General features: G+C 39.1%; 1 protein-coding gene across 1 annotated transcript; it reads right to left on the bottom strand.

The window, feature by feature from the left end:
* Window positions 1–553: 553 nt before the first annotated feature.
* On the bottom strand, window positions 554–3,634 carry LOC116320022 (CD59 glycoprotein-like). Its single transcript, XM_031739520.2, has 4 exons — window positions 3,583–3,634; window positions 3,076–3,153; window positions 1,321–1,428; window positions 554–833 (listed from the first exon to the last, which is right to left on the bottom strand). Exons 2-4 carry the CDS (start codon window positions 3,128–3,130, stop codon window positions 673–675), a joined length of 324 nt encoding a protein of 107 aa, XP_031595380.1. The 5' UTR covers window positions 3,131–3,153; window positions 3,583–3,634; the 3' UTR covers window positions 554–672.
* Window positions 3,635–9,379: the final 5,745 nt, after the last annotated feature.

A 9,379-nucleotide genomic window follows, 5' to 3' on the forward strand; every position in this document is an offset into this window, starting at 1 on the left:
TCCAGTAATAAAGTGAGAAAACACTTGAATCCTTACCTGAATCTAATGTAAAATCACCCAGTTGATCTAACTTACATTATGTGGGACTATAGAAGGAAGAAAGCCCACAGAAGCACAGAGAGAAGATACCAAGGCATCAAAGAAATTCCCCCAGCTGACCAAAAGGTTTGAACTACCAGAAAAAAACCCAACAGTGACAAAAGAAAAGATAGCTTCAAGGACAATTTTCTTCTTGCTTAAATGCAGCTTAATATTCTTTTGGGTGCATTCTAGTCTCCTTTGTTTTTCTTTGTATCAGACAGAAATGAGTTAATGTGCAGAGTATGCAGTGTGGATGAATGTAGAAAGGCATATGGTCTGCGACACACCACACCAGCAGGAATGCACCAGCGAACCTTCCAGTTTCCTCCCCTCTTTGTCCCTGACATGAGATCAGTCAAATGTTAAGATGTTTCATCGCTGCTTTGTTCACCCCAGTGTCTGATCTTAAAAGCGTGCTTCCTACAGAAAGGCAGTGACTGTTTGCAACTCATCCAAAAAGTCCACGTCAAAGTCAGCACACAATTTAAGACTTTATTGTTCAGTCTATAACAATTAGTAACAGCAGCAAAAGCATCAAGTTTTACATAAGAATCAACCTTTTACCCGATTTCTTTCTCTTTTTTTAATCATTTAACCAAAGAAATCTTTCAATTTCTGAAGGAAAGTCTTTTCTTCACCATTGCAGAGTGTTTTCTGACAACAGGAGAAGGTGAAGTCGGGGAGGGAGTATCTGACAGCCAGAGTCATGAAGTCACAGTCTGCATACCGCAAACATTCAGTGTAGGTCTTGCCTGAGGTGAGGCAGTGCGAGGTCAGTATTGTCAGATTAACAAATACATACAACTGTGAATTTTGATTAGAAATAACAGGCACAATAGCCAATTTTAACAGAAAACTAATAAAACTTTGAAAAGAAGCATTTTCCAAATAGAATCTGTGCAGAAAATACATTTTCTTACTTTATAATAAATTGAATTTGTTAATAATTCAAATGAAGTTTTTCAATATTGCTGAAATTTAGTGAAACACAAACAAAATAATGTAAAAACCAGAATTGTTTTTGTGTTTGTTTGCTGATTGTTGTGCATCACCTCGCTGAAGAGTTTAATAATCATATATAAAGCAGAGCATTTTTTAATGTCAGTGGATTACTGTTATTATTATCATTACTGTTAAGAGCAATGTGTCACAGTTTAATGAAAAATGCATTCTTCACCTTATTAGGTAATCCCTTCATTCCATAATAAGTTGTTTAACACGCTCCAGAACAATGCTTACCACCACTGGTGAGTTTGAGGCAGGCGTCCTTCCCCTGGGTACACTCCTGCTTGGCTGCACAGTTCTGGGAGGACCCACCCGGGCAGGAGTAACACTGCAGCGAGAGGCCTGAAGAGGAGTTGCGAGTTCACGTTGTTTAGGTTTAGATTAGATTTAGATTTAGTCAGTGGTTGGGAATTTTATTTATTTATTTTTAATGGTTTTAAAGGATACTCAAGCCTGAGAACAAGCTTTAAGAAAAGACCTCTAAAACAGCTCAAATATTTTTCATAATGATAAAATGCAAAATACTTTTAAACAGAGTGTCTATGGAGGGCCATGAGTGCCAAAATGAATTAAATAAATACATCATTAAATAATGAATAAGATGTGTCAGCATGAAAACTGGAAATAATTAATTCACTAATTATATGATTAATTAAATCTGGCATTAATTGATTAAAAATGGAAATAAATAATGTCTTAAATGTTATCAATAAATGAACTGATATTTATTTAATTAATTAATTACACATTAAATTATTGGATGATGTATTTATTTAAATTCATTTTGGCATACTTTGGCCCTCTGTAATTGGCAACCCCCAGGTCTTATATATAAAACTACCGCTAATGTGCCAAAAACTGCAGTTTCTCTAATGAGCACTAGGCTGTCTCAAAAAGGGAGTGAATCCCAGGGTCTCTCATGTTAATGTTATAGGTTTTTTTTTTTTTAAAAAAACATGCCTGCAGACTCAAAGTTAAGAGTGTGGGTCCTTTGACTGACAGCACAAGCACCTGCACCTCATTCATCCGTTCACACACACATTCATACATGTGCTTTTTTCTATATCTAAGCCTTTTGTCTAACATACACACACACTCACACACAAGGTTCAGTATCTTTTTCAAGGATACCTCAATGATACCCCAACATGCATTTGGAGTAGCTGGGGATCAAACCACCAACCTTCCAACTGGTAAATGACCTGTGGTACCTCTTATGTGTTGCATTCATACAGTCTATGGATGTGGCTTTCTAACTAAGTTTAGCTGGATTTATCTCTTGTCTAAATATGGCCACTTTGGGCTCCTGAAAATCAACATGAAGAGAGCCCTAAAGGAAAGTGAAGGCATTTAAACAGGTGACATGAAGGTTGGCACCCCAAATTGCCCCAAAATGCATTAATCGGTTTACGAGTGTGTCCTTGATAGTAAGGAAGTGCTTCAAGGCAGAGAATAAAGTGTTAAACCTAAACTAAAATACACAAACCTACTCTGGAAATTAAGTGACACTAAACTGATAATTCTGGTGTGTTCACACTGATTACATGACTTTGGACGGAGCCCTGTTTGCTGTTTCTGCAGGAAAGCAAATGAGTTTCAACACACATTTCAACACATTTTAAACTTTTTCTTTAAGGCAAAGGCAAAATAAAAGTCTCATGGAGTGTAAAAATCTGAAAAACATGTGCAGTAGCCTCATGTTTGCTATATTTCATTAATATTTTCGGAACTTGTCAATAAAAGAAACCCCCCAAAAATAAAGAAAAAAATAGCAATCCAACTTTGCACAAAGCAAACTGCATGTCCAGAGACATGAATTAATATTTATAGTGTGAAGTGGAGGCACATGACATGACAGCAGAACATGCAAACTGCACAGTGATCTGCTAAAAATGTTCCCTCAGGCTGATAATCTCTGTGACTTAGCCCCACTTGGCTGCACTTTTTAGGAAAAAAATAAAATAAAAGAGTTCCTTTTTTTCCCCTTACCAAATCCAAACATGGCAAAGCTGACAGCTAGGCAAAACACCACAGAGCTCCTCATCGTGATTGAAAGGACTGTCACGTCTGAAAACCAAAACAAAAAGCAGAGTTTCCAGCATTGTCACGCCGAGATAAGAGGCAGGGATTTGACTTTGTGCAAATAAAAAAAATGGATAACACGTTCAGGGACTCGAAACAGACACACACACAAAAGAGAAATCGTCACCTCATCTCGTTCTGCAAGTTTGCAGTTCGGACAAGATTTGGGGTATTTTTAATGAAACAAGTCTCCCTGATTTCGGTTCACACTCACTGACTTTACATATTTTTTTGTTATTTTATCAAAGAAAATTAAAAATAGGTAACAAACTTTTAAGTAATACCAGAAGAAGCTAAAGAGGATAAAACAACAGACAGAAATCAGTTTTAAAAGAATTCAACTGTGAGTACATTAGACATTTTAAAATTATTTCTGCCTCGTTATTTTTATCACAAATCCCTGCAGCCACTCACCTGTGAATGTGAAGGAAATGATTCAGCCTGTGAGACGCGAGGAGCTTTTTGTAACAGCACCAACAGAAAAAAGTAAACAACCCATTTGTTTGGTTTCAGAGTCCAGACGTCTGAAATGCTGACCAACATACCGAAGAGTTTATGTAACGGAGATCAATTATTAATAGACTTTAAGTTGAAGCTATTATATTTTTCTTGTTGCTTTAGGTGATTTATGCCTGATTTTTCATCTACATGCACAATTTAAAGAATAAAGGTAGGTCAATAACGTTTATTTCGCTGATTATTGATGGCATGCTTAGTGAAAGTAGTACTATTCACATTCAGGTCGACCTTTTTATAATTTATTTTCTTCTTTTGTTCCTGTGGTCATGTGGATATCTTACTACTTACTGCTTCCATAGGAATAGATAATCAAATGCACTTGATTAATTGATCATCAGTGTATAATAGCAAAAGATTTGGCAGTTTGCTGGTCTGGAACATTCAGGTGAGTGTTCAAACAATACAACAACATTTACCGAGGTAGATGTTTCAGCAAATTCACCCCTAGGTCAGACTCCAGAGGCCTTGTTTAACATCTTAAACGTAGAGTATGCTACCAGGATACTTCTCTCTAAGAAAGAACAAAGCAGCACGACTTGGGTTTGCAAAGATACATATGAGCAAACTACAATACTTCTGGATGTTTAATGCACAGAATCCAAATGAAGAAACCCAAAAACACCACATCAACTGTTAAGCACGGTGGTGGAGGCATGATGATTAGGGCTTGTTGCGGTCATTGAGCCAACCATTTGACTTTGTATACCAAAGTATTCTAAAGTCAAATATGAGGCCATCTGTCTGACACCTGAAGCTCTGCCGAAACTGGATCATGCAAGAGCACAGTAGCAAATCTATAACAGAATGGCTGAGTGAGAAAACAGTCAAGGTGTCACAATGTTCCAGTTAAAGTCCAGACGTGGCTTCCACTCCAGATATGTTTTTTGCAGTATATTGAAAAAGTTATATTTTGATTTAACCTGTAGAGACCAGAGCACTTGTTTGGGATGGATGGCATGCAAAAGGTCTATACTGAACAGAAGGAAGAAAAGCCAAACATATGTCCCTGAAGAATAAAAAAAAAAGAAACAGAAAATTAAAATTAAAATTGGACTTTATCAGTGATATGTGAGACTTTTTCAACTCACACTCAGTGCAAAGACTATAAAAGAAAACTAGTTCTCGTTTTGTCCATTTTTCTACACCCATTAATTCACTTTTTATACCAATAACTGTTAAAATTGTTCTCAACTGCCAGGTTAACCTGCACTTGACCCATGATGAGAGTCTCCCCTTGCTTCTTTATTGCCACTGGATAAAAACCAGGCTTTATAAAAGTGTGTGTCTCATAGCGTTAACTTTTTAAAACCACAGACGATCAAAATGTGAGACATATTTTTTTAACATGTGCAGTGCATGACATGGACACTCTATAAGAGGTAGGGAAAATTAAATGTAAGGGCTTAACAGATGAGATATAAAGCAAAGGATATTAGTGAAACAAGTAGAGGAATACTTAAGAACAATAAGAAAAAATGGTGAAAGTTAATCAGTGTGTGGACATTGTTTACAGTGGTTGCAACATAAAAGCAACAGCAGGCAGACTTTTATCCAGTTCATAACACAGCGCCTGTGCCTGAAAGGTGAGCTATGCTGTGAGCTGGAAAACTGTTATTGCTGCAAGATTTGCCCTCAGAGTCAGAGAGGTGTAATATCTCTGTCCATCAAAGGGAGCGAAGACTCAGCACATTTCAGCTGAGGGAAAATGAACCTGTGTAAACTTTTACTGCGTTTATGACAAATGTCATCTGCAGAAGAAAAACAAACAGAAGATGTGAATGACGGCTAACTTTAAATGGAATCGAAAAGATTACATGAGCAAAAGTTATACTTTATATATATGTGTGTGTGTGTGTGTGTGTGTGTGTGTGTGTGTGTGTGTGTGTTTGAGAGACAGAGAGAGAGAGAAATTCATAAATCTTAACTGACTTAAATTTGACTGATCTCCTGTTCAAAATCATCTTCTCCTGCATTCCTGGACCATGTTCAGCACAGATGCTATTTTTAGATATCTCACTGGTAGTCCTGTTCTGTCTTTTTCTCTCCTTCCTAGCGTCTTCCCAGCTCGGGGTCCGCTGCGTGTCTTCTCCATTTCCATCGATCTTGGGTGTCCTCTGGGGTGAGAGCCACTGTGCGCATGTCTTCGGTGATTGCGTCCATCCACCACTTCTTCGGCCTTCCGCGCGGTCGGCGGCCTCCAGGGTCGAGTCGGAGGGCTGTTCTTGACACCGAATTCTCCTCACTGCGCATGACGTGTCCATACCACCATAGGCGCACTTCCCTCATCTTCTTTTCCATTGGGGCAAGTCAGAGTCGTTTTTGAACAGCTTCATTCGTCACACGATGCAGCCGGGTCAAGCCCACCATCCACCCGAGCATCTTCATCTCCATAGCACTGATGATCTGCTCGTGTTTCTTAGTGGCTGGCCAGCATTCTGCTCCATCTAGGGCCACTGGCCGTATGACTGTCTTGTAGATCTTATGATGATGGACTATCTTCTTTGGCCTGCTCCGTCTTTGAGCAGATAGCCTTTGTGTATTTCTCACGTTGCTCCGGCGAGGAGGGACGCCCTATCATGTTTTTTTAAAGAGGTGGACAAAGTTACACTCAGGCAAATCTGGCAAGTGAAACAGGTGGTGAGCTAAGCCAAGGCTTTGTTTGAGTGTCAAAAGACATTGTCCCTCGGGTTTGTCAAAACATTATATCAGAACTCCACCTTGATCTTCTTCCTCTGGGGAATGGATTCATGGTGTACAACAATGTGGATGTTGACCAACATGCTCCTGGTCTCGCTGGCTGATATGCTGGAATGCTTGGAAAATGTGGACACTTCAACTGAAAAGTGCCTTCATCACCAGATAGATAGATAGATAGATAGATAGATAGATAGTTTGGCATAATACATAATTTACAGACATAATTTCAATATTACAGTCAAGAAAAAAATCTAAGGAGAATAAGGAATGCGCCTTTCTAAAATTAGACTGAAATGATACCTTGAGTTCCTGCAATTTTTGTAACCTCAGTAGGATTTCGCTCTTTCAGAAGAATAAGCTTGGCAGTAATAACTTTTTTATTGTGAAAAATTTCCCAAAGTCTCACTGTGCCACAGTTCTGCATTGCTGCCCAGAAACTATTCTCCATTATTCTCTGTTCCACAAATATTTCACTCATTACCATGAATACAAGTGAAGACCCACTCCATTCTACCCCACCTTCTTTTCAGCCTATGTTTGTGGCAGTTTGTTTGTTTGTTTGTTTGTTTTTGTTTTTGAGAGAAGGTGTGGCTTGTTTCCAATCATCAGCACTGGCAACAGGCGTGCCCAATGAGCCAGAGCTCTACAAAAGCCTTCATAGCTTAGTTTCTGTGTGAGAACCTTTTAAGGATTCCAGTTGCTGTTTGGTTTGTTTTCTTGCGCTAAACAACATTGCATACAGTATCTTTGCACTCATGCACTCACTGACGCCACTAATACTAATGACTGATGGTTAGTTTAAGGTCTTTCTTTGTTTCTTTAACCCTCTGGACTTGGCTAATGCACTGGCACAGTCAAATCAATCAATTTAAAGTGACGTAGCAGCTTCGCTGAATTTCTATTTCAGCTTGTGTCGAATGTGCAGACTTCAAACTATAAACCAGTTTTTATTCCTAACAATGCAGTTATGTGGACTTTATTGACAGTTTGATGTTCCTACAAACATTTGTGAAAGAACGGGCCACTCTCAGGAGCTTAGTGAATTCCAGCGCTGTAATGTGATTGGATGCCACCTGTGAAACAAGTCCAGTCATGACATTTCCTCACTACTAAATATTCCACAGTCAACAGTCAGTGGTATTATAACAAACTGAAATGATTGGGAACAACAGCAGCAAAACCACGAAGTGGTGGGCCACGAAAAATCACAGAGCGAGTTTAGCGGATACTGAGGTGCAAAGGTTGCCAACTTTCCCCAAAGTCAATTGCTACATACCTGCAAACTGAATGTAGCCTTCATATTAGCTCAGGAACAGTGCATAGAGAGCTTCATAGAATTGGTTTCCATGGCCAAGCAGCTACATCCAAGTCTTGTAAAGCCTGTTGCTACTGGACTCTCTGGATGGACAAGTCTGGGTTTAGCCATTGCCAGGAGAACAGTACTTCTAGGAAAGTTTGATGCAGCAGGGATTATAGTGTAGGGCTGTTTTTCAGGAGTTGGGCCCGGCTTCTTGTTTCCCATGAAAGGAACTCCAAAGAAAATTTTGGACAATTGTATGCACCCAACTTTGTGGGAACAGTTCCTGTTCTAACATGACTGTGCACCGGTGCACAAAGCTAGGTCCATCAAGACATGTATGAGAGAGTTTGGTGTGGGAGAAATTGACTGGCCTGCAAAGACTCCTGACTTCAACTCGACAGAACACCTTTGGGATAAATTAGAGAGGAGACTACAAGCCAGGTCTTCTCGTCCAACCTCGGTGTTGGACCTCATAAATGCACTTCTGAAAGAATTCCGATAAACACACTCTTAAACCTTGAGGAAAGCTTTCCCAGAGGAATTGAAGCCATTATAGCTGCAAAGGGTCGACATGATATTAAAGCCCTTGGTTTAAGAATGGGATGTCACGTAATTTCATATATGTAAAGGCAGACGAGCAAATACTTTTGGTAATATAGTGTGTGATGATTTAGACTTTTTAAATAGGAATTTGCATGTCTCCCTTTTGCTTTGGCAGTATCGTCCGACTTGTGACACACGACCAGAGGGTCAGACTGAAAGTCTCCAGCAACACCTGCTAGACTAACATAAGCTGTTCATGGAGCTCTTGGAAATGAGACACATGTTTTATTTAGTATTTCAATGACTCATTGAAAAGCTTCAAGCAATATTCTGGTGCAGTTTGGAATATTTATGTGCAATGTTGACAGGATTTACTGGCTGAATCAGTTTTATTTTATTTATTTTTAGACCACAGCCAACTAAGATTTTTTGCATTTTAATCAGTAGTAACTGGGCTGGTACTCACATAGCCCTTCTCTACCCTTACTGCGCTCTTTAAAACTACCAGCCAGTACTTCCTGAACCATCTCCATCTTATTTTTTGTTTGTTTTATTTGTTTGTTTTTATAACCCACATGCAGTGTTTTGGTTCTTTTGATTTTTAATGGTGTTAATAAGGAAGCAAAACCTTTGGCTATGAAATCAATACCCAACTGGGTACCAATTCAAGTTACAACTCAACCTGAGATCTGATTTAGACCCATCATCTAAACGAGATCAAACCTTAAATCCCCTTCAAACATATATTTTCATGCTGTTTTTTTCTGTGAATGAAAAGTGCCAGGGGAGCTGTGTGTTATTATGAAATTTTCACTCTCTGAAATGACTCGGCCTCCCAACGCTGTCAGCACTGACACAGGTTTTATGTCAATAAACATTCAATCAGGAATGAAACTCTCCTTCGGCTGTTATGAGTTTTTTATTCCTGGATTCATATTAGGTCCCCTTTCTTCCTCCTCTCCCTCTCTCTCTCTGCTGGAGGCGTAAAATCAGAGTTCAGAGCCAAACTCACTCGCACGCACCACAAGCATGAAATCAAAGTTTGTGTTACAGTTTTTCCTCCCTCTGTATTTTCTTTAATGGCCTGCACCTTTTGGAATCAATTTCGTCCTGCGCGCTTGAAGGAGAGAGATCATTTCACTGTGAATAATA

Source organism: Oreochromis aureus, linkage group 22 (genome assembly GCF_013358895.1).
Source record: "Oreochromis aureus strain Israel breed Guangdong linkage group 22, ZZ_aureus, whole genome shotgun sequence".
In the NCBI taxonomy this organism is placed as follows: domain Eukaryota; kingdom Metazoa; phylum Chordata; class Actinopteri; order Cichliformes; family Cichlidae; genus Oreochromis; species Oreochromis aureus.

Excerpts from the sequence above, each read along its gene's own strand:
- LOC116320022 (XM_031739520.2), bottom strand. The coding sequence starts at position 3,130 with ATGAGGAGCTCTGTGGTGTTTTGCCTAGCTGTCAGCTTTGCCATGTTT. Across the intron at positions 1,429-3,075 it reads CTTTGCCATGTTTGGATTTG|GCCTCTCGCTGCAGTGTTAC; the intron begins GTAAGGGGAAAA and ends ACTCCTCTTCAG. Across the intron at positions 834-1,320 it reads CCTCAAACTCACCAGTGGTG|GCAAGACCTACACTGAATGT; the intron begins GTAAGCATTGTT and ends GCCTCACCTCAG.